The 24,514-nt window shown below is 42.1% G+C and overlaps 2 protein-coding genes, 1 long non-coding RNA gene and 1 other non-coding gene across 4 annotated transcripts; 3 read left to right on the forward strand and 1 right to left on the reverse strand.

Moving 5' to 3' along the window:
• Positions 1 to 2,485: 2,485 nt before the first annotated feature.
• On the reverse strand, positions 2,486 to 2,556 carry trnag-ccc. Its single transcript has one exon. It is a non-coding gene; the product is annotated as a tRNA-Gly (tRNA).
• Positions 2,557 to 10,182: 7,626 nt separating this feature from the next.
• On the forward strand, positions 10,183 to 12,475 carry LOC118769656. Its single transcript, XR_005004508.1, has 4 exons — positions 10,183 to 10,297; positions 11,599 to 11,663; positions 12,174 to 12,213; positions 12,296 to 12,475. It is a non-coding gene; the product is annotated as an uncharacterized LOC118769656 (long non-coding RNA).
• Positions 12,476 to 15,149: 2,674 nt separating this feature from the next.
• On the forward strand, positions 15,150 to 20,950 carry LOC118769521 (threonine-rich protein-like; the record flags this gene model as incomplete). Its single annotated transcript, XM_036516651.1, has 3 exons — positions 15,150 to 15,200; positions 19,140 to 19,308; positions 20,913 to 20,950. Coding segments are annotated over 3 exons (258 nt in total), but the record flags the coding sequence as incomplete, so codon positions are not given.
• Positions 20,630 to 24,508, forward strand: LOC118769640 (mucin-5AC-like). The gene is made up of 9 exons (XM_036516853.1): positions 20,630 to 21,063; positions 21,139 to 21,949; positions 22,070 to 22,224; positions 22,542 to 22,663; positions 23,120 to 23,181; positions 23,297 to 23,397; positions 23,771 to 23,979; positions 24,117 to 24,216; positions 24,380 to 24,508. The coding sequence occupies exons 2-8, from the start codon at positions 21,621 to 21,623 to the stop codon at positions 24,210 to 24,212; spliced, it is 1,074 nt and encodes a 357-aa protein (XP_036372746.1). The 5' UTR covers positions 20,630 to 21,063; positions 21,139 to 21,620; the 3' UTR covers positions 24,213 to 24,216; positions 24,380 to 24,508.
• Positions 24,509 to 24,514: the final 6 nt, after the last annotated feature.

A 24,514-nucleotide genomic window follows, 5' to 3' on the forward strand; every position in this document is an offset into this window, starting at 1 on the left:
TGTCTGAAAATGTGTCCTGTGTCTTTCTGTCGGTGTGAGTGCTGCAAACGTTTACCTGTATATAGGAGGTCTGAGCCCGTTTCCCCGCTAACCGCGCGGGCAGTTTGTTTGTGGTGAAGGAACAGGAAGAATGGACATGCAGGAGGGGTTTAGATTGGACAGAGTGCCAGGGGTGCGAGGAGATGGTTTGATTGGCTGGCCGTGTGGACCGGGCCAACAGTCATAGGCCATCATTTCACGCGGTTGCATGTGCTGTTCTGGGTCTGGACATGTGAGGAATGGCTGAGGAGCCTGCGCAGGAGACGAGCGGGAGTCCTGTCTGGCCGAATCGGGGCATAGCAGAGCACCCGTGCTGTTAGAGTACTATCAGCTGTGATGCGTGTTTCTGGAGTGGCCTCCCCAGCAGTCTGTCTGCAGGGGGGAACCGATCTGCGCCCCCCCCCTGCAGGGGGGAACCGATCTGCGCCCCCCCACCCCCCCACCCCCCTGGCCGTTTGTTCAGTCTCTGTGTTGGGTCGATGAATGACCTGTTTATGAAGACATGCTATTAACAATGTGTGTGTATGTGTGCGTGCGTGTGGGCGCGTGCGTGTGTGCGTGTACATATGTGCATTTGTGGTTGATATGTATATGTGTATGTACACCGGTTTTCATAAAAACTGTGTTTTTGAGCTGCAAGTAGCCGAGCTATTCTCTCGGTGTGTGTGTCTTTCTTTGTTTTTTTTTTATATATATATATGTATAGCGTCTACACTTTTTAAATTCACTTTTCATTTGTTTTTCCCTATCCTAGGTAGTGTTGTTAAGTTCTTTTTAGGGGTCCAAGCACATAGTGCTGGAACCCTGTTGTGTTTTTTTCGATTTTTATTTTTATTTTTTATTATTGTTTCGATCACGCAGTAGTTGTTGCTCTATATAATTTTGTACATATACTTTCTTTTGTCTAACTTTCATCCCATTCTTAGTATGTTTATTTCTGCTCAGATGATAGAGATGACTGTCCTCCCCATTGTTTTTGTAATGTGTACAGGACTTCTGTATGTATGTATGTGTGTCTTTTCTTTGTGAAAAGGACTCTGCAAATAGACTCTTAGGGTGGTGTAAGGTACTTTGGTACATTCCTATACCCTCCTCTTCTCCACCTCCAAGAGAAAGAACCTGTTCTACATCTTTAGTTAACGTGTGTAAAACAGTGGCCAAATGGTATTCATTTCTTAAAGTTTGTTTTAATTTTTTTATGGTGGGGGTGGGGGGGTGGGGTGGAGCATAGTGTTTGGGTGAAAAGGGAGGGGTTTTTTGTTGAGGGGAGTGGGGGTGCAAGCGTCAATTTACAAAGAAATAAAATATATTAAAAGGACTTGTACATAAAGGCATTGCTGAAATATGAAATGAACGATGAATAAATGAGAAAATTAAAAGCTGAAGTCGCTGTGTGTTTGTGCCTGCCTTCTTCCAGTCATAACCCTACAGTCCATTTCAGTGGCTTCCAGTCTTAATCCTACAGTCCATTTCAGTGGCTTCCAGTCATAACCCTACAGTCCATTTCAGTGGCTTCCAGTCTTAACCCTACAGTCCATTTCAGTGGCTTCCAGTCTTAACCCTACAGTCCATTTCAGTGGCTTCCAGTCTTAATCCTACAGTCCATTTCAGTGGCTTCCAGTCATAACCCTACAGTCCATTTCAGTGGCTTCCAATCTTAATCCTACAGTCCATTTCAGTGGCTTCCAGTCATAACCCTACAGTCCATTTCAGTGGCTTCCAGTCTTAATCCTACAGTCCATTTCAGTGGCTTCCAGTCTTAACCCTACAGTCCATTTCAGTGGCTTCCAGTCTTAATCCTACAGTCCATTTCAGTGGCTTCCATTCCTAATCCTACAGTCCATTTCAGTGGCTTCCAGTCTTAATCCTACAGTCCATTTCAGTGGCTTCCAGTCATAACCCTACAGTCCATTTCAGTGGCTTCCAGTCTTAATCCTACAGTCCATTTCAGTGGCCTCCAGTCTTAATCCTACAGTCCATTTCAGTGGCCTCCAGTCATAACCCTACAGTCCATTTCAGTGGCTTCCAGTCCTAATCCTACAGTCCATTTCAGTGGCTTCCAGTTATAATTATATAGCTCTGTCTCCACACCTGGGATCCAGGTCTCCCCAGACTCATTTTGAAAATTTTAAAATACTTTCATAGTCACAGAAAGTGATTTAGACCCCCTCTTTCCAGCACATAGGTGTTTGCCACTAAACATGTTTACTCGCTGCATACGTGAAGAGCCGGACAGCACCCGTTACTTAAATGACAGATTTTCATCATATTCCAGAACGGTAAACTTGAGTTCTGGTAAAACCACACAAACATTTGGGCATGTTTATGCAGACAGGATTGCGAATTCCTCTGCTATTCAAAGCTACATTGCTGCCAACTTCGCCCAAATCCCGATTAAGATTTTATAAAACGGAACACCTTCTGAACTATTCATCCACATAGTTCGTGCGCCAGCCGGGAATCGAACCCGGGTCGCAAGAATGGGAATCTTGCATGATACCACTACACCACTGGCGCATGTGCGAAATAATGCGATAAAATGAATGCTAGTGTATTGATAATTGATCGATTACTACAAGTAGGAGTAAAGACCTGGTATTACGGTGGTATTACGAAGGTCTGAAAGTAAGTTTATCAATGAGACAATATATCGCAGGACTTTGCTCAATCATGACATATCATACGGACGACATATTCGCACTGGGGTGTACATTATATTCCTGTGCAAGGTTTTCACAATTTAAATAATATCAGGCAAACTTTACACTTGGGATGTAGTAGGCGATTTTGGGGAATGCATTTGGACTCGTACGTACACCCACAAACCGCTTACTACAGCCTGTCTTTAAACTTGTACCTTCAAACGCTTTTCACGGAACTGCCAACCGCATTGGCTTTTATCTGACGCTCCGTGGCGTACTTGGCTTGTGGGAAACGCTACCGTTACCGACGCATGTTTGTTGTTGTTGTTGTACTTTTTAGCGAGGAACTTACTCTGAATACTTTAAGTGAAACATCCATGTGTATAAAAGCATTATTATTTCGGATACGGGATCTATTGAGCTCTAATAGGAGATGCTAGTCAGAGTTGTGAAACACGATGTCTCATTCCACAAAAGTATGCATTCTTTATCCACCCAAAGCTACACTGCGTTATTTTTACTGTCACGTTATTCGAGTGTTTTTTTTCCCACCATGTAAACATTCGAAAAATACTGTAAAGGTATTATTATTTTTTTTTGTTTGTTTGTTTTTTACTGTGTTTATTTAGCCCTGATTATTTGCTTGTCTGTCCATTTAAATTGTATTGATGGATTGATCATATATTTATTCAAACACTTTAATCATATCCGCTCATTTCTATATTCAGTTTTTAATTCTGGCAGGTTCTCTCGTGCTACTGTCTGGATGAAATGGATTACAGAAAGTCGGTTCACCTGGGCGTGTGAGGATACAGCTCTAAATTCTTATTAAAATAGAATTCCCTCGTTATTTGTCAGTCAGAACCGGTTTTTCAAGACTAGGAGGGTTCATGTTAACAAAAAAGGTGACCCTTTGCACGGAGCATGCTACAGTTCCCACTGAATCGGTGCTGCTATACGCAATTACACCATTTGGATTATTAAAATGATTGATAGCCTAAATATTACGTAAAACAGGACTACACAGCACCATATTCAAATGTGTCTTTGTCCAATTGTAACATAATACTTTAAAGCACAAACCCTTTTTGAAGGACGACACTTTATTTTAATAAGTGCAAAATAGTGAGTATTATATATGAAATACTGTATAGTAAAGTATAATACAGAGCATATGTAAAATAATATACATATTAATAACAGATATCAATTTTAAATTTTAGGCCTACTCTGCCTCACTTTGTGTTGAACTCTGCGTCTTTTGTAAGTCGCTTTGAATAAAAGCGTCTGTCAAATGAATAAATGTAAATGTAAACGCAAACCAAGTGACTGATGTGGCCTTTATATTTCCAAATATTGTTCAGGAAACTATGAGTTTTTGACGAAAAAAAAAACTAGACAATCTAAAATGGTTTAAGTCTCCGTTCGGGCTCCGCACCTTTCAGCCCGCATACAGCTTTGAGGATTAATAAAAACGTAATTGGTGAACAGGATGGTTAACTCACTGATCGAAATCGTTTTAAATTGCAGCAAGATAAACTGTGAAGTCAAAGACCTTAAGTGATTTTTTTTCAAAGCCAGACAACAACGGGATTAAATTTAATGGGAAAAGGTGTAATTGGCCAGATGGCAAAAGATTTATTTTAACAAAACGTATGCTAAAAGGCAATATAGTTTACTTATTACAGGCATAATGCGTTTTATGGTTTTATCAGACCAAAAACAACAATATGTCTGTTAATCGAATAACCTCGAAATTAGCTTTCTTTATTTAAGCAGGGCTACTGAAAGATATTTCCGTTGATTTTGCCCTAATTTGTCCAGTCATCAGTGATAACCGCTCTGAACCCTCTCATCCTATCAGCATTGGGTTTCTTCACGCAAACTGCAGATCAACTGACGTGTTTCAGGAGGCGCCTCTTGTCCTTCGATTCATTTCTGTTTGTCGCTTAGGTGTTTTGCGTCTGTCCGCTTTCTCCTAATCTATTTTCAGCATCTTGAGCTGCTTGAAATTATTTCACCTATTACTGGAGGTGTGTTTTTGTACCGTGACTTCACCTCTCTTGCGTTAAAAGGAGTGACGCAGTTATCATGAAACTGTCTTTACGCAACATGGTTCATAACGTATCCGTTCAACTTGACGATGGCTTTGAAACTTCAGTCCCAGAATCGCCACAATCAACAGCGAATTTCACATTTTATGTTTCGATGCGTTCAATAATTGCATGCGGCAAAATTGGCATTATTATTATTATTATTATTATTGTTGTTGTTGTTATTATTATTATTATCATTAATAATAATAATAATAATAATAATAATAATAATAATAATATTTACTTCAGACATATAAGACTACATCTCGTGGCAGGGAACAATGGCTCAACAATGATTCACAGCGTTGTGTGTTCGACCGGACACTGAAGTATTATTTAGGCTTCTACTGCAGGCGAGGCCTAAATAATACATTTGATTTTGCTATTTGGTTGGCTGATTTAGACTAATAAACATACCGTCTGTGCATAGTTAGTATTGTATCTCTGCATTTGGGTGCGCCTGTAAGAGAAGGTGTGACAGCTCGCGACATTCTTCCTGTCTGTTCTATTCATCTCTTCACGCCGCCTTAACTTTAATCCTCAGTAAAATCAAATAAATGTGTTCAATACATGTTTTGTCATCGTTAAGATTAACGATTTTATAAATTGGCACCATCGCCAGACAACTATGCTAGACTTGGATCATAGTGCCGACTTCTATGCCCGCACTTTTTCTTTTTTTTTTTACCTTTGTGCTGCTGCTTACTTTGATTAATTAAATCTCGTCGTTTGACTAGTTGCATTATCGTTGATGTGTATAATTGCAAACTCATAATATCTAGAATATAGAATTGATACTACATTGCTGGTGTTTCCTCCAGCCTATGATTATACCATTTGCTCACAACTGCGACATGAATTCAGATGTAGGCCTATTGCAACGTACTGCTGTGCGTGCATTCACTATTTTTAAATTCTTGCTTATGTCAAAGATACATTAACAGGCAAACCGGTTCAACATTCTAGCTGCGGGGTAAGGCTAGGGTGTGGACGATGTTCTTTGAAATAGGTCTAATAATAATAACAGGGTACATTCTATTTCTTTATGAAATGTTTCGTTTGGTTTGTTCCATAAGTAAATCTTTATAAAAGTCAGCTGCACGTTTTGATCAAATTCTATCTTTGGAAATTAATGCAGTGTTAGTAATGAGTCATGGCTGTGACGTATTTGTAGTTATGTATATTCGTCTCACACTTTTGTCACTCCAGACAGGTTCCGACAAATTTCAGGGCAACCTGCTGAAACCGGCTGTAAACAGCGGGTGTTGTTAAGTCTCGCAGCTTAGTCATGGCACAAGGACCAAGTGAACTCAAGAGAGGTATGTTCTTGCGCGACATGTAACCTCTGAACCCCGACCAGACGTGTGCCTAAAAATTAACGACCGAATGAAAATAAAAGTTGCATTTAATGCATGCATTTAAAAGTTCTATAATTTAGACTAAAATAAACCAGGCTTTAAACTTTGTGATTAATGCATTTTCTTTTTCATCGTTCTTTGAGATAATGTTCAAAATTACATGGAAGATGGCTGCAGAAAGGCTCAATCCACGAGGCATTTGTCTAACACTGAGATAGTGAATGAAACTGGCCATATCATCACCTGACGATGACCGGGAGCCACAGCGGGGAAACACATTGGCTTTGTTCTGCTGGGGAATCGCAGTGAGAAGATGGGTCAGGGTTTCCTCTCTCGCCACTTTCAGGCGTCCCGTGATTTGTCGGGCACTTCTGGTTGCGCGGATAATGTCAGTGGAAATGGTGGCATAGCGCCTGCTCTCCCCTTGGTGCGCGGTTCACTGCGGGGCACCATGTCCCTTGCAGTGTGGAAAGAGCTATTGTCTGTGTACGAGTGTACTCGTGCACAAATACAGAGGCTGACTAATCCAGGCAGGGAATAAAGCATGTGGGGGGGGGGGGGGGGGCGTCAAAAAATACACAGACAGAAGACCGGCAAAGGGTTGAAAGAAGCGCACGTCCAAACCGGAAGCCGTTTAAGATAATTCCACTCGCTGTGGTAATCATATTTCTCCCACTGACCCTCCCCCCTATTGACTGGCTACAATGAGCATTTGTAAAATATCTTACCGATAAACGGGCCACCAAAATTCTGTCCCGTCAAAACTGACTCTGTGTATATATTTCATTTATACACCCGAATTAGTTCTTGGGGAGCATTAAAATTTTAATACAAGGAAATCCAACTGTATTACTTCAGCTTAGTTTCCTGATTGAAATGTAGAGCATAGCTGTGACATGCAAGAACACAAATGGTCCAACGATGAGACTGAATACAGGCCATGTTGTCACTCAACCGAGAGTGAAAAGCAGGTGCAGCAGACGGACTCAGTCACACAATGGCCCTGCAGAAACACCTGCCCACCCGGAACATCAAGACTGTGCAAGTCTATGCTTTTTAACATGACAAAGTCCCTAGATATCATATCTGGAATATGATTCTGCAGTTTTGCCTTAAAAAAGACTTGACCAGAAGCTATTAGTTAAAGCTACTGGCATAACAAAGCTTGCAACACATGTTGCTACATAGAGTCACTTAAAATAATATATTTCTAATCAAGATATTCTGACTTTTAATTCTAGGTTTGATCAACAGATTAGCATTTATTAGTGAGATCATCTGTGTACCTTATTTTAAATCTATGCTGATATGATACTGATTCAGGTTTCAAATACAACCAATTTTAAACATGAATTCAGCTTTAGTATATAACCTTGATTAAATTTTGTTTCAACAGCATTTTGCCTGAACTACTGCAATCTATTATGATTTCACACGCAGTGTTTTTGGACCGGTTTACAACTGAGAAAGTTACTGCACTAAGTAACTTTCTTAGTTTTTAACTGAGAAAGTTACTGCACTTTAGTGAATGGCGCAAAACATGGGAATGAAAAAAAAATTTAGAATAGGGGTTTAGCTGAATCCTTGTTAGCTGGTGATATGCATTTTACAAAGCTTTTACCTATAACCGCATGCGTGGAACAAATATGTCCTTTCATCCAACAGTGAAGGGGGAGACAGCCGTCTGACAGGAGGGACTGAATTTAATTCAGAATGTACTCACTGGATCAGTGGATCAGTTTTGAACATATTCACAAGTGTGTTACTATTACTTATTTAATTACGCAACTTTGCATATTAAGATGTCTTGAATAAATGGCACCTTGTTGATTGCTGCAACTACACGATTCAGGCTTTAAAATGGCATATAGCGTCACAGGTTGACTCACCTGACTCTTGATTGAAAGAGCGAATTCTACAGTACCTACGTTTTACCGGCAGGGGCACTAAAAGAAGAGAAAGCCAGCGGCCAGCCAGTAGTGTTTTTTTCCCAGTTCACACATGTAGTACCACATTAAGTTATTTGTTGGTGTTTGTTTGCTTGTTGTTGTTTTATTTAAGGTTTTCACAGGGCCGTCAGCGTTAGCGCGTTAACGCATGCGATTGATTTCAAATGGATTGCGCGTTGAACATGAATTACGTGATTAAGTAATTACTTGATTTAAAAAATAAATTAATTAAACTGTATTTTATAGTGTCCGTCTAATGGAGTTTCGGTATTACTGAATTACATCGAGATTCAATTACCTTACTGACGCGCTAAAATTCTGAGGTTAATAGTCAAAGTGCTATTGACAAATGCCAACAGTTTCGTCTTGCCTATGAATCAAACTCGGCCTGACTGTCTGCAGCCATTGCTGGGTCAAGTGGGTCGCAGATGACTGTAGGCCCCTCAGCTCTGTGAAAGACCTCTATCTGAGGGATGTTCCTACATTATTTTGTTTAAGCAAGTGCCTCACTTTTTAGAATTAGATTCAACTTTTTATTTGACTTCCGATCCACGCATTCTGTTAGATTTGCACTTAATCTTAATGGTACTTAAAAATAGCATTCGAATGTATATGGAAATAGAAGTCGGGATTTTTTTTAGATCCAATAGGTTTTAAACTACAGTAGCTTTTAGGGCATGTTTTAACTTAAAAACCACAAGGTTACCCAACGCTAGTCATCTGATCACCTGATCTAGGTGGTTGAACTAGTTCATGCTGAACTGAAGCCACAGGGGGCACCCATCAGAAATCGGGAGAGAAATTTTTATCGGCCTATTGCCAGACGACGCAGATATATCTCTCTACCTGTAATTCTAACATGTGGTGAAAATTGCGATTAATCGTGATTAATTATTGGAACTGCGTGGTTGATAGAGATTAATTTTTAATCGCTCACCATTCCTGATTTTGGTGTGGTGGAGAGCAGGCAAGACACCTGACAATATTTACATACATCTTAACTAAGACCCTACCACTGCAAAGCTTGTCACAGTTAAAGCGAATGCTGTGTAACATTCTTTTAGAAACGTGCAGCCTGGTGTTCGATGCTCCAGTCTGCAGTGATTAAGGAGAAGACTATATTGATAGTCGTACATTATGTATTTTGTTCTTCCCTGTAGTTATAGTAACGAGCTGTGACGCCGTATGTGCCAGTCTACCAAGTGAAGAATTGTCTTATATTTCAGGATAGAAATCCTGGAATATAAGATAATTTTTTTCACGTTCTCTCTTATTCTGTCTTCGGAATGATAAATCTAATATTGAATCTATATTGAATCTGAATCTGTTCAATCTAATATTGAACAGTGCTTGTAGGAAAATCTAAAAGCTGGGCTTTTTGGTGTATTTTTAAATTACAATGATATGAAATATCAGAAGAACATTTATACTGTTAACTGTGTTTCCTAAAATCGAACCATGTCATGATTACATTTTCTGCAACATATTTGTATTTAATTACTAATAATAATTTAACAAAAATGTATTTTCTGCAACGGCCAGTGACCCCTGCAGTTTAAATAAATAATTGAATAACATGTATACCAAAGGCCTGATAATTATAACATAATAATAATATAATGACAATTTGATAATAACGTGATAAATCAAATTGTGAAAGCAAAATTCTGACTCCAAAGCAATATTTGTCCGGGACATAATCTATAAGACATGGAAACATTTAGACGACCATGTTTAAAATCAATAAGAACCTGACATCACATATCTATACGCTCTGCTATGTGAGAGTGTGACACAAAATTATGGTTGTGTGAGCATATTTCCGCGATGTTTCCATTGCTGATTTGTAGAGATAACATGTTCGCGTCTTCGGCCCCACGCCTTGCCTTAATTATAGCTATAACCATCTCTTTGTGTTCAGTGGAATGCATAGGCGATGCTACGATGAGCGGTGCAGTTACGCTGTTTCATGATTTCTGTGAAGTTGAACGCCCTTTTCTGCGTCACACGCTGTACCCGTACACGCCCGTAATGGCAGGTGCACCTTTAAAAATCTGTCCATGCACCTCAACACCCAGACATCTAATCCAGCGCGCGGGAGTTGAGTCGCAGATTCGACAGGTTATTATCTACTGGAGATATTCTTATTCCGAAGCAAACGAGGAGGATATCCTTTTGGACTGAGGAGATATGAACTTTGAAAGGCAGAGGGGGTGAGTCTGAGTTTGTGAATCATTATTTTTCAAAACCTCAAGAAAAATACACCTTTTGTTTAATTAAAGATAAAGTTGTGATGTAATGTTTTGGTTTGTTTGTGATCTTAGTCTTTACAATACCCTATTTGTGACAACGGAGGCCAATGCAGGTGATAGCTATCTGAAGATATTAATGGAATTGCAGGAGGCTTGTTATTGGGGGCGACGATATCATGCAGGTTGTTACAAAATACAAATCCAGTCGCTGCTATTCTTTAGACGCGCACTTTTATCACATGGTTAATCGTGGTCGTCCCTTTCAAATTTAGGTTATGAACGTTTTATTAATATTTTGAATTGAGGATATATGCCGACACCAATTGCTGACTCCAAAGCGGTTTATGTTCCATGTTGTATTGAAACGACGGCAGGTGTTAGGGTTAGGGTTTATACAGCCTTAGGTCTAGCTCCTTGGAGCAAAACGCCAACCGTTTGAATGGGGTAATTAAAAAATTAAATGTCCAGCTACTGCGAGCTCAGTGAAATCTACTTTTTATTCGTAGCCAATAATGCTAATAAAACATTGAGCGTTGTGAAACAAGTCTAAGTAACTTTGAAGTATAACCAGCGTCCTCCGCTTTCGTTGGATATTTTTTATTTGGCTCTATTTCTATATTTCTTGCGTAAGTCAACGGAAACATTAGTGAAGACGCGTATAAATAGAAGGTAAAATATAAAATTGCATCGAAGAGATACTATTATGAAGTTTACGTGGCTATCAAGCATATATACTGTGCTTTAGCCATAAAACCACACAATAAAAGGCTGAAAACATAAACATTAGCATTTATATATCTACATATATGCAGAATATGTATGTGTACTTCTATACAAACATGGATATGATGCTTCGATCTCGACGCGAAACATTTATCAAGCTATTCAACGTAAAGCCAACGACTGAGATTTTGATCCAGATCATAAATTGCATTGCAATACATTGATAATCTGCCTTTTGGAATTGTATGTCAGTCGCTATAATCAGTCTGGAATGGGAAACTGGGCGTCATCGATTTACAAAATTTTGTCCTGTCCTATTGCCTTGTATTCCGGCGAGTACAGCACGCATGTACTATTTCTTTGAGAACTATTGAATAAAATGTACTCAATTGGGAACAGAAATGTTGAACGTTTCTTACCGAACACCACACTAGCCTTTGACACACGGGTACATTTCAGGCTACGTAAGAACATAAACCTGTATGAGACTCTCTGATTGTATGGCCACTGACGTATTGCCTCTGTTTCTGCTGATTTAGACTGGTTCCTCCGAAGTCTAATGAAACGAAAAGAAGGCGAGCGGTAACCATCTTAGTGGCAGTGGGTAAGTACAGCACGCATTTGTATGGGAAGGAATAAATTCTGGCTTCTCTTCTCGCCGGTTATTAGCTATTTAATACTGAAGTTAATAAAGCAACGGTTGGATTGTCATGCCAGGAACATTTTAACTGGGTTTTAACTTCTGGTGTTGGAGTCTGTTGGGATGTAACGTTGGGTCTCCAAGTGGCTCAGTATCATTGAATAATACTGACCAAGAGCCCACAGTAGCGGTTGGCTTTGTTCTGTGGGGGATAGGTGTGAGAAGGTCAGCCAGGGTTTCCTCAAATCACTGCTCTCAGGACCCCTGAAAATTGTAAAGGACCTGTTTGGATGATATGAATACATTAGTGTATGCAATAAGTGCACACTTTCCTGTAGGGCACCGCTTGATTTCAAAGGCAAAAATACTTAATTTACAAAAATGCTATTGTTTATATAATAATGTAAAAGACGTGTCAAAAATGATATAGTCTATGAAGCTGAACTGGACCTTTGTTTCCTATGTTCATGACAGCCTGTATTTGCTGGCAGATCAGTGGAGCCAAAGCAAGCACGTAAGTTTTATGTTAATTTCTTGAAATACAAACAATTGTAAAGCTAACAGACGGACAAAAACTAAACGGCATGTCTCCATAGGACTGCTCCCAGTGCAACAAACCCGACGATATCTCCAAGCACAACAAACATTCCAGAAACTACAACTGAAGCTCCAACCACAACTAAAGCAGCAACAACAACGCCAGCTCCAATCACAACACAAGCACCAACAACTACAACTGAAGGTGCAACCACAACTAATGCACCGACAACAACAACTGAAGCTCCAACCACAACTACTGCACCAACAGCTACAACTGAAGCTCCAACCACAACTACTGCACCAACAGCTACAACTGAAGTTCCAACCACAACTACTGCACCAACAACTACAACTGAAGCTCCAACCACAACAAATTCACCAACAACTACAACTGAAGCTCCAACCACCACAACTATTGCACCAACAACTACAACTGAAGCTCCAACCACAACAAATTCACCAACAACTACAACTGAAGCTCCAACCACCACAACTATTGCACCAACAACTACAACTGAAGCTCCAACCACAACAATTGCACCAACAACTACAACTGAAGCTCCAACCACAACTAATGCACCCACAACTACAACTGAAGCTCCAACCACCACAACTATTGCACCAACAACTACAACTGAAGTTCCAACCACAACAATTGCACCAACAACTACAACTGAAGCTCCAACCACCACAACTATTGCACCAACAACAACAACTGAAGCTCCAACCACAACAAATTCACCAACAACTACAACTGAAGCTCCAACCACCACAACTATTGCACCAACAACTACAACTGAAGCTCCAACCACAACAATTGCACCAACAACTACAACTGAAGCTCCAACCACCACAACTGTTGCACCAACAACTACAACTGAAGCTCCAACCACAACAATTGCACCAACAACTACAACTGAAGCTCCAACCACAACTAATGCACCCACAACTACAACTGAAGCTCCAACCACCACAACTATTGCACCAACAACTACAACTGAAGCTCCAACCACAACAATTGCACCAACAACTACAACTGAAGCTCCAACCACCACAACTGTTGCACCAACAACTACAACTGAAGCTCCAACCACAACAATTGCACCAACAACTACAACTGAAGCTCCAACCACAACAATTGCACCAACAACTACAACTGAAGCTCCAACCACCACAATTGCACCAACAACTACAACTGAAGCTCCAACCACAACAATTGCACCAACAACTACAACTGAAGCTCCAACCACAACTAATGCACCCACAACTACAACTGAAGCTCCAACCACCACAACTATTGCACCAACAACTACAACTGAAGCTCCAACCACAACAATTGCACCAACAACTACAACTGAAGCTCCAACCACAACTAATGCACCCACAACTACAACTGAAGCTCCAACCACAACAATTGCACCCACAACTACAACTGAAGCTCCAACCACAACAATTGCACCAACAACAACAACTGAACCTCCAACCACAACTAATGCACCAACAGCTACAACTGAAGCTCCAACCACAACAATTGCACCAACAACAACAACTGAACCTCCAACCACAACTAATGCACCAACAGCTACAACTGAAGTTCCAACCACAACAATTACACCCACAACTACAACTGAAGCTCCAACCACCACAACTATTGCACCAACAACTACAACTGAAGCTCCAACCACAGCAAATTCACCAACAACTACAACTGAAGCTCCAACCACCACAACTATTGCACCAACAACTACAACTGAAGCTCCAACCACAACAATTGCACCAACAACTACAACTGAAGCTCCAACCACAACTAATGCACCCACAACTACAACTGAAGCTCCAACCACCACAACTATTGCATCAACAACTACAACTGAAGCTCCAACCACAACAATTGCACCAACAACTACAACTGAAGCTCCAACCACCACAACTATTGCACCAACAACTACAACTGAAGCTCCAACCACCACAACTATTGCACCAACAACTACAACTGAAGCTCCAACCACAACAAATTCACCAACAACTACAACTGAAGCTCCAACCACCACAACTATTGCACCAACAACTACAACTGAAGCTCCAACCACAACAATTGCACGAACAACTACAACTGAAGCTCCAACCACCACAACTGTTGCACCAACAACTACAACTGAAGCTCCAACCACAACAATTGCACCAACAACTACAACTGAAGCTCCAACCACAACTAATGCACCCACAACTACAACTGAAGCTCCAACCACAACAATTGCACCAACAACTACAACTGAAGCTCCAACCACCACAACTGTTGCACCAACAACTACAACTGAAGCTCCAACCACAACAATTGCACCAACAACTACAACTGAAGCTCCAACCACAACTAATGCACCCACAACTACAACTGAAGCTCCAACCACAACAATTGCACCAACAACTACAACTGAAGCTCCAACCACAACTAATGCACCCACAACTACAACTGAAGCTCCAACCACAACAATTGCACCAACAACTACAACTGAAGCTCCAACCACCACAACTGTTGCACCAACAACTACAACTGAAGCTCCAACCACAACAATTGCACCAACAACTACAACTGAAGCTCCAACCACAACTAATGCACCCACAACTACAACTGAAGCTCCAACCACCACAACTATTGCACCAACAACTACAACTGAAGCTCCAACCACAACAATTGCACCAACAACTACAACTGAAGCTCCAACCACAACTAATGCACCCACAACTACAACTGAAGCTCCAACCACAACAATTGCACCAACAACTACAACTGAAGCTCCAACCACAACTAATGCACCCACAACTACAACTGAAGCTCCAGCCACCACAACTATTGCACCAACAACTACAACTGAAGCTCCAACCACAACAATTGCACCAACAACTACAACTGAAGCTCCAACCACCACAATTGCACCAACAACTACAACTGAAGCTCCAACCACAACAAATTCACCAACAACTACAACTGAAGCTCCAACCACCACAACTATTGCACCAACAACTACAACTGAAGCTCCAACCACAACAATTGCACCAACAACTACAACTGAAGCTCCAACCACCACAACTGTTGCACCAACAACTACAACTGAAGCTCCAACCACAACAATTGCACCAACAACTACAACTGAAGCTCCAACCACAACTAATGCACCCACAACTACAACTGAAGCTCCAACCACAACTAATGCACCAACAACTACAACTGAAGCTCCAACCACCACAACTGTTGCACCAACAACTACAACTGAAGCTCCAACCACAACAATTGCACCAACAACTACAACTGAAGCTCCAACCACAACTAATGCACCCACAACTACAACTGAAGCTCCAACCACAACAATTGCACCAACAACTACAACTGAAGCTCCAACCACAACTAATGCACCCACAACTACAACTGAAGCTCCAACCACAACAATTGCACCAACAACTACAACTGAAGCTCCAACCACCACAACTGTTGCACCAACAACTACAACTGAAGCTCCAACCACAACAATTGCACCAACAACTACAACTGAAGCTCCAACCACAACTAATGCACCCACAACTACAACTGAAGCTCCAACCACCACAACTATTGCACCAACAACTACAACTGAAGCTCCAACCACAACAATTGCACCAACAGCTACAACTGAAGCTCCAACCACAACTAATGCACCCACAACTACAAGTGAAGCTCCAACCACAACAATTGCACCCACAACTACAACTGAAGCTCCAACCACAACTAATGCACCAACAGCTACAACTGAAGCTCCAACCACAACAAACATCCTAACAACTACAACTGAAGCTCCAACCACAACAATTGCACCAACAACTACAACTGAAGCTCCAACCACCACAACTAATGCACCAGCAACTACAACTGAAGCTCCAACCACAACAATTGCAGCAACAACTACAACTGAAGCTCCAACCACAACTAATGTACCAACTAGAACTGAAGTTTCAACCACAACTACTGCACAAACAACTACAACTGAAGCCCCAACCACAACAAATTCACCAACAACTACAACTGAAGCTCCAACCACAACAATTGCACCAACAACTACAACTGAAGCTCCAACCACAACAATTGCACCAACAACTACAACTGAAGCTCCAACCACAACAAATGCACCCACAACTACAACTGAAGCTCCAACCACCACAACAATTGCACCAACAACAACAACTGAACCTCCAACCACAACTAATGCACCAACAGCTACAACTGAAGCTCCAACCACAACAATTGCACCAACAACAACAACTGAACCTCCAAGCACAACTAATGCACCAACAGCTACAACTGAAGTTCCAACCACAACTACTGCACCAACAACTACAACTGAAGCTCCAACCACAACTACTGCACCAACAACTACAACTGAAGCTCCAACCACAACAAATTCACCAACAACTACAACTGAAGCTCCAACCACCACAACTATTGCACCAACAACTACAACTGAAGCTCCAACCACAACAAATTCACCAACAACTACAACTGAAGCTCCAACCACCACAACTATTGCACCAACAACTACAACTGAAGCTCCAACCACAACAATTGCACCAACAACTACAACTGAAGCTCCAACCACCACAACTGTTGCACCAACAACTACAACTGAAGTTCCAACCACAACAATTGCACCAACAACTACAACTGAAGCTCCAACCACAACAATTGCACCCACAACTACAACTGAAGCTCCAACCACCACAACTAATGCACCAGCAACTACAACTGAAGCTTCAACCACAACTATTGCACCCACAACTACAACTGAAGCTCCAACCACAACTAATGTACCAACTACAACTGAAGCTTCAACCACAACTACTGCACAAACAACTACAACTGAAGCTCCAACCACAACTACTGCACCAACAACTACAACTGAAGCTCCAACCACAACAAATTCACCAACAACTACAACTGAAGCTCCAACCACCACAACTATTGCACCAACAACTACAACTGAAGCTCCAACCACAACAATTGCACCAACAACTACAACTGAAGCTCCAACCACCACAACTATTGCACCAACAACTACAACTGAAGCTCCAACCACCACAACTATTGCACCAACAACTACAACTGAAGCTCCAACCACAACAATTGCACCAACAACTACAACTGAAGCTCCAACCACAACTAATGCACCCACAACTACAACTGAAGCTCCAACCACAACAATTGCACCCACAACTACAACTGAAGCTCCAACCACAACAATTGCACCAACAACTACAACTGAAGCTCCAACCACAACTAATGCACCAACAACAACTGAAGTTCCAACCACGACCACTGCACCTACAACTACAACTGAAGCACCAACCACAACTAATGCACCGACAACAACAACTGAAGCTCCAACCACAACTAATGTACCAACTACAACTGAAGCTTCAACCACAACTACTGCACCAACAACTACAACTGAAGCTCCAACCACAACTAATTCACCAACAACTACAACTGAAGCTCCAACCACAACTAATGCACCAACAACAACAACTGAAGCTCCAACCACAACTAATGCACCGACAACAACAACTGAAGCTCCAACCACAACTAATGTACCAACTACGAGTGAAGCTCCAACCACAACTAATGCACCAACAACTACAACTGAAGCTCCAACCACAACAATTGCACCAACAACTACAACTGAAGCTCCAACCACAACTAATGCACCGACAACAACAACTGAAGCTCCAACCACAACTAATGTACCAACTACAACTGAAGCTCCAACCACAACTAATGTACCAACTACAACTGAAGCTCCAACCACAACTACTGCACCAACAACTACAAGTGAAGCTCCAACCACAACAATTGCACCAACAACTACAACTGAAGCTCCAACCACAACAATTGCACCAACAACTACAACTGAAACTCCAACCACAACTAATGCACCCACAATTACAACTGAAACTCCATCCACAACAATTGCACCAACAACTACATCTGAAGCTCTAACCACAACTAATGCACCCACAACTACAACTGAAGCTCCAACCACAACAATTGCACCAACAACAACAACTGAAGCTCCAACCACAACAATGGCACCCACAACTACAACCGAAGCTCCAACCACTACTAATGCACCAACAACTACATCTGAAGCTCCAACCACAACAATTGCACCAACAACTACAACTGAAGCTCCAACCACAACTAATGCACCCACAACTACAACTGAAGCTCCATCCACAACAATTGCACCAACAACTACATCTGAAGCTCCAACCACAACTAATGCACCGACAACTACAAGTGAAGCTCCAACCACAACAATTGCACCAACAACTACAACTGAAGCTCCAACCACAACAAATGCACCAACAACTACAACTGAAGCTTCAACCACAACTACTGCACCAACAACTACATCTGAAGCTCCAACCACAACTAATGCACCCACAACTACAAGTGAAGCTCCAACCACAACAATTGCACCAACAACAACTGAAGCTCCAACCACAACAAATGCACCAACAACTACATCTGAAGCTCCAACCACAACTAATGCACCCACAACTACAAGTGAATCTCCAACCACAACAATTGCACCAACAACTGAGGCTCCAACCACAACAAATGCACCAACAACTACAACTGAAGCTCCAACCACCACAACTATTGCACCAACAACAACTGAAGCTCCAACAACAACAAATGCAATGACAACAACAACTGAAGCTCCAACCACAACTAATGTACCAACTACAACTGAAGCTCAAACCACAACTACTGCACCAACAACTACAACTGAAGCTCCAACCACAACAAATGCACCAACTACTACAACTGAAGCTCCAATCACGACAAATTCACCAACAACTACAACTGAAGCTCCAACCACCACAACTATTGCACCAACAACAACTGAAACTCCAACCACAACAAATGCACCACCAACAGCTGCAGCTATCACCACAACAGCTATCCCAACATCTACAACTGAAGCTCCAACAACAACAAATGCACCAACAACTACAACTGAAGCTCCAACCACAACTAATGCACCAACAACTACAACTGAAGCTCCAACCACAACAAATTCACCAACAACTACAACTGAAGCTCAAACCACAACTACTGCACCAACAACTACAACTGAAGCTCCAACCACAACAAATGCACCAACAACTACAACTGAAGCTTCAACCACAACAATTGCACCAACAACTACATCTGAAGCTCCAACCACAACTAATGCACCCACAACTACAAGTGAAGCTCCAACCACAACAATTGCACCAACAACTACAACTGAAGCTCCAACCACAACAAATGCACCAACAACTACAACTGAAGCTTCAACCACAACTACTGCACCAACAACTACATCTGAAGCTCCAACCACAACTAATGCACCCACAACTACAAGTGAAGCTCCAACCACAACAATTGCACCAACAACAACTGAAGCTCCAACCACAACAAATGCACCAACAACTACATCTGAAGCTCCAACCACAACTAATGCACCCACAACTACAAGTGAATCTCCAACCACAACAATTGCACCAACAACTGAAGCTCCAACCACAACAATTGCACCAACAACTACAACTGAAGCTCCAACCACCACAACTATTGCACCAACAACAACTGAAGATCCAACCACAACAAATTCACCAAAAACTACAACTGAAGCTCCAACCACCACAACTATTGCACCAACAACTACAACTGAAGCTCCAACAACAACAAATGCACTGACAACAACAACTGAAGCTCCAACCACAGCTAATGTACCAACTACAACTGAAGCTCAAACCACAACTACTGCACCAACAACTACAACTGAAGCTCCAACCACAACAAATGCACCAACAACTACAACTGAAGCTCCAACCACAACAAATTCACCAACAACTACAACTGAAGCTCCAACCACCACAACTATTGCACCAACAACAACTGAAGCTCCAACCACAACAAATGCACCACCAACAGCTGCAGCTATCACCACAACAGCTATCCCAACATCTACAACTGAAGCTCCAACAACAACAAATGCACCAACAACAACTGAAGCTCCAACCACAACAAATGCACCAACAACTACAACTGAAGCTCAAACCACAACTACTGCACCAACAACTACAACTGAAGCTCCAACCACAACAAATGCACCAACAACTACAACTGAAGCTTCAACCACAACTAATTCACCAACAACTACAACTGAAGCTCCAACCACAACACTTGCATCAACAACAACAACTGAAGCTCCAACCACAACAAATGCACCAACAACTACAACTGAAGCTTCAACCACAACTACTGCACCAACAACTACAACTGAAGCTCCAACCACAACAAAGTCACCAACAACTACAACTGAAGCTCCAACCACAACAATTGCACCAACAACTACTACTGAAGCTCCAACCACAGAGAACATCCTGAAAACCACAACTGAAGTGTTAACCACAACTAATGCATCATCTGCAGCTGCAGCTGCAACCACAACAGCCATCCCAACAACTACAACTGAAGCTCCAACCACAGCTAATGCACCATCAACAACAACTGAAGCCCCAACCAACACAACTATTGCACCAACAACAACTGATTCTCCAACCACAACAATTGCACCAACAACTACAACTGAGGTTCCAACCACAACAATTACATCAACAAGTACAACTGAAGCTCCAACCATAACAAATTCACCAACATCTACAACTGAAGCTCCAACCACAACTACTGCACCAACAACTACAACTGAAGCTCCAACCACAACTACTGCACCAACAACTACAACTGAAGCTCCAACAACAACAAATGCACCAACAACTACTGTGGCAACAACAACAACAATTGCACCAACAACAACAACTGAAGCTCCAACCACAACTAATGCACAAACAACAAGTGCATCTCCAAGCACAACAAACATCCCAACAAGTACAACTGAAGGTCCAACAGCACCTAATGCACCAATATCAACTGTACCTCCAACCATAACAATCTCACCAACAACCATAACTGAATCTCCAACCACAACAATTGCACCAACAAGTACAACTGAAGCTCCTACCACAACAAATTCACCAATAACTACAACTGAAGCTCCAACCACAGCTAATACACCCACAACTACAACTGACGGTCCAACCATAACAAATTCATCAACAACTACAACTGAAGCTCCAACCACAACTAATTCACCAGCAACATCTGTACTCTCAACTACACCAAACATCCTAACTACAACTGAGGCTACAACAACCACATATGCACCAACAACTACACCTCATGCTCCAACAACAACAAATGCACCAACAACTGCAGCTGTTGGAACCACAGGCTTTGTTGTTATGAACACCACAACAACCATGAATTTGGTTCCTTCTACTGCTCCACAGACACCCCTCATAACAACTGCTGCTCTGTCTACCTCTGATTCAACATCTGCAATCACTGCAGGATCCTCCCCTGTAACTAATGCCGCAGCAGCCTCAACAACTGAAGGTGCTTCTGTCGCCGTGACAACAAATTCTCCAGCTGCAACAAATACAACTACAACAACAGCTGCAAACTCAGTGACTTCCCCAACAGCTGCCACGAGTGGTGTACCTGTGGTTGTTGCACCGACTGTCTCTGGGGGTTCCTCTGGTGCATCAGCAACCACAGCACCACCAACCACGTAAGATTTCCCGTGTGGCTTTTCAGTGTTACGTCCAATTGGTGAATTGGCTTGTTCTGTCCTAATGCTGTTGAAAAGCATCGCTGATTATTGGAATGTTTTCTCTTTGTGTTTCTGCAGCATCGGGACGGTGCTGATCTTCATCCGCTTTGTGTTCTACACCCTGAATCCAGTCCCCAGTGAGAGCCAGATTCTCAGCCTCGCCAGCACACTGTTAGACTCTCGCGTCAGGAGTCTGAACGACCCCCAGAAACTGCAGAATGTCACTTATGAGAGTGAGTCATACTCATCCACGTTATTCCTATCCCCACATCAGAGTTAAGATTTTCGGCACATTGACTGTGAGGAGTATGAATTGAACTACATTTCCCACAGTGCTACTGTATATCTGCCTACAATGCCATGACTTCTGGTCAGATCAGCCTTAAAAGCTCATAAATAGTACAGAGTGACCAAAGTGCTTTTATGATTTAACATCTGCTTTTCTATTTTTTGTATGTTTCAGGAGTCCAAAGCAATTTCATATAAAGGTGTTTTTATGAATATTTCTTTTTAAAATCTCTCTTCTCTCCCTCCCTCACCCCACCACCAGAATTATCAGACTTTTCCTTCGCTATCAACGTGGCCTACCAGATACTCAACGTGAGCATGTCAGAGAACATGGGACTGAGAAATGAGACTTACAACCTCATCCAGGACTCTGTGAACAACCTGGTAAGTCTGGCCTGCTCTGTCATCAGCACACTTGTACCACAGCGAAACAAATTCTGAGATTCCAAAGCTATGTATATGTAAGTATGTGTCTGCTGAGAGCACCAGAATGGGGAAATTGTAATGCTTGTGTGCTGATTTTATTTTGATATGATTCATTACTATCCAGATGAGAGGACTCTTCACTTGTAAATTGGTGATTTGTAATGATGAAATATGCAAGACCTAGTATCTCCAGGACTATTGTTGTCCTGTTATCGTCTGTGTACCTGTAGGTACATGTTGAAGGATTCTTAATTCAACATGAATCACAAAGTGGAAATGAAAAGAAGGAGAGCTGCAAGGTTGCTAAGTCATGTAAAGCAAGCAATATTGAACTCAATTAAACAGCAGTGCGGGTCTCAGGCTGCTTTGATGATCCTTCTTTTTGTTTGTTTCCCCTTCATGTTTGACCTCCAGCTGAATATAATTCTGAACAAACCCGGGGCGAATCCTTTCGTCTTTCCACGAGCGAATTACACGTAAGTCCTCAGTCTGGCGTTTCTTGTAGAACTTTAGGGTGCGTGTGTCATTTCATCAGCATTAGGCTGGTAAGAAAGGCATAGCAACTCTGCATTTATTTCTTCATTCCTACAGGAGCATGCCTAACCAAATTGAGGCTGACGTGCAGTACGTCTTTCGGGAAGGTGACATTAACCAACCCAGTGCTTTCCTGGCTGCCATTCTGAAAGTCTCTGGTAGGTTCCTCACTGCACCTGTCAATTTCAAATCCTTTTTACCAATCAGAGCTTCCAGAACTACTATTAATGTATAAGAGATGCATCATAAAGGCATTAATCTAATCCGTTCACACTGAGATCTTCAGATTTAGTGCCTCGCTAATAGCAGTCAACATAATAGCAGTAACATTCCTCCTGAGATTCATTCCAACAACACCTCAGGTCAAGAGACTCATGCTCTTTTTGTTGAATTCCCACTGGCTGGTTAGCTGGGTTGTGTACGCAGTGAAGGGATCAGGGAGCCATAAAAGGTGCCAATCGGCAGAGGCTCCAAAGCTTCAAGGTTCTCTGGCACTCTGCAGGACTAGATTAATCCATTCTCCGTTTTTAGGCCTGGCCACCACTGCTGCCCCAACAACAACCACGACCACAACCACTACAACCACGACCACCACGACCACGGCCAGCCCCACAGTCCTGCTGCCCACGGCCACGGGGAACAGCACGGTGGCGGGAGGGAGCTTCCCTGGCTGGGCTCTGGCCATCATCATACCCTGCGGTATCGCCATCATCCTGGTGCCCTGTTGGATCCTCCTGTGTGTAAGTACTGGCTGCCGGCGTGTGTGTGTGTGTCTGTGCGTTCATGTGTGTGTACGCCTCTTGTGTGTGGTATCTTTCTCTTTCTCGGGGTCTCTGCGTGTCACAGTAAATTCACTCTCTCTGTCTCGGTGTCACAGTGCCTGCTGTGTGGCTGCTGTGCAGCTCTTAGAAGACGCTGGCACAGGAGACGGTCCTACAACGTGCAATACACCACACGGAACAGCCTCTTCTGAGAAGGTGGGTGCCACTTTATACCTGTACTGTGTAACGACCGCTTACAATAATGACTCTATTACTGACAATTCAAAAAAGGACACAATGTTGAAAACATTAATGAATAATGGTAGAGTTCGCTGATAAAATCGATATTTTATGAAACTGTACTTTTTTCATATTTCAGACCCATCTGGCATTTATCCATATAAGTGCGATGGTTTGGACAACATTGACAGGAATTACCATGAAAAGAACTACATCTCCCACAATGCTGCGGTGCACCAGCCTTGCTGTCTCCACTTCCCTCCCTTCTGTTATT

Source organism: Megalops cyprinoides, chromosome 22, assembly GCF_013368585.1.
Source record: "Megalops cyprinoides isolate fMegCyp1 chromosome 22, fMegCyp1.pri, whole genome shotgun sequence".
Classification (NCBI taxonomy): domain Eukaryota; kingdom Metazoa; phylum Chordata; class Actinopteri; order Elopiformes; family Megalopidae; genus Megalops; species Megalops cyprinoides.

What these genes read in the sequence shown, in the direction of transcription:
- LOC118769640 (XM_036516853.1), top strand. Translation starts at nt 21,621, where the DNA reads ATGAACACCACAACAACCATGAATTTGGTTCCTTCTACTGCTCCACAG. An exon ending in ACCACAGCACCACCAACCAC is followed by an intron (nt 21,950 to 22,069) that starts GTAAGATTTCCC and finishes GTGTTTCTGCAG; the next exon opens with CATCGGGACGGTGCTGATCT. An exon ending in TGCCATTCTGAAAGTCTCTG is followed by an intron (nt 23,398 to 23,770) that starts GTAGGTTCCTCA and finishes CTCCGTTTTTAG; the next exon opens with GCCTGGCCACCACTGCTGCC.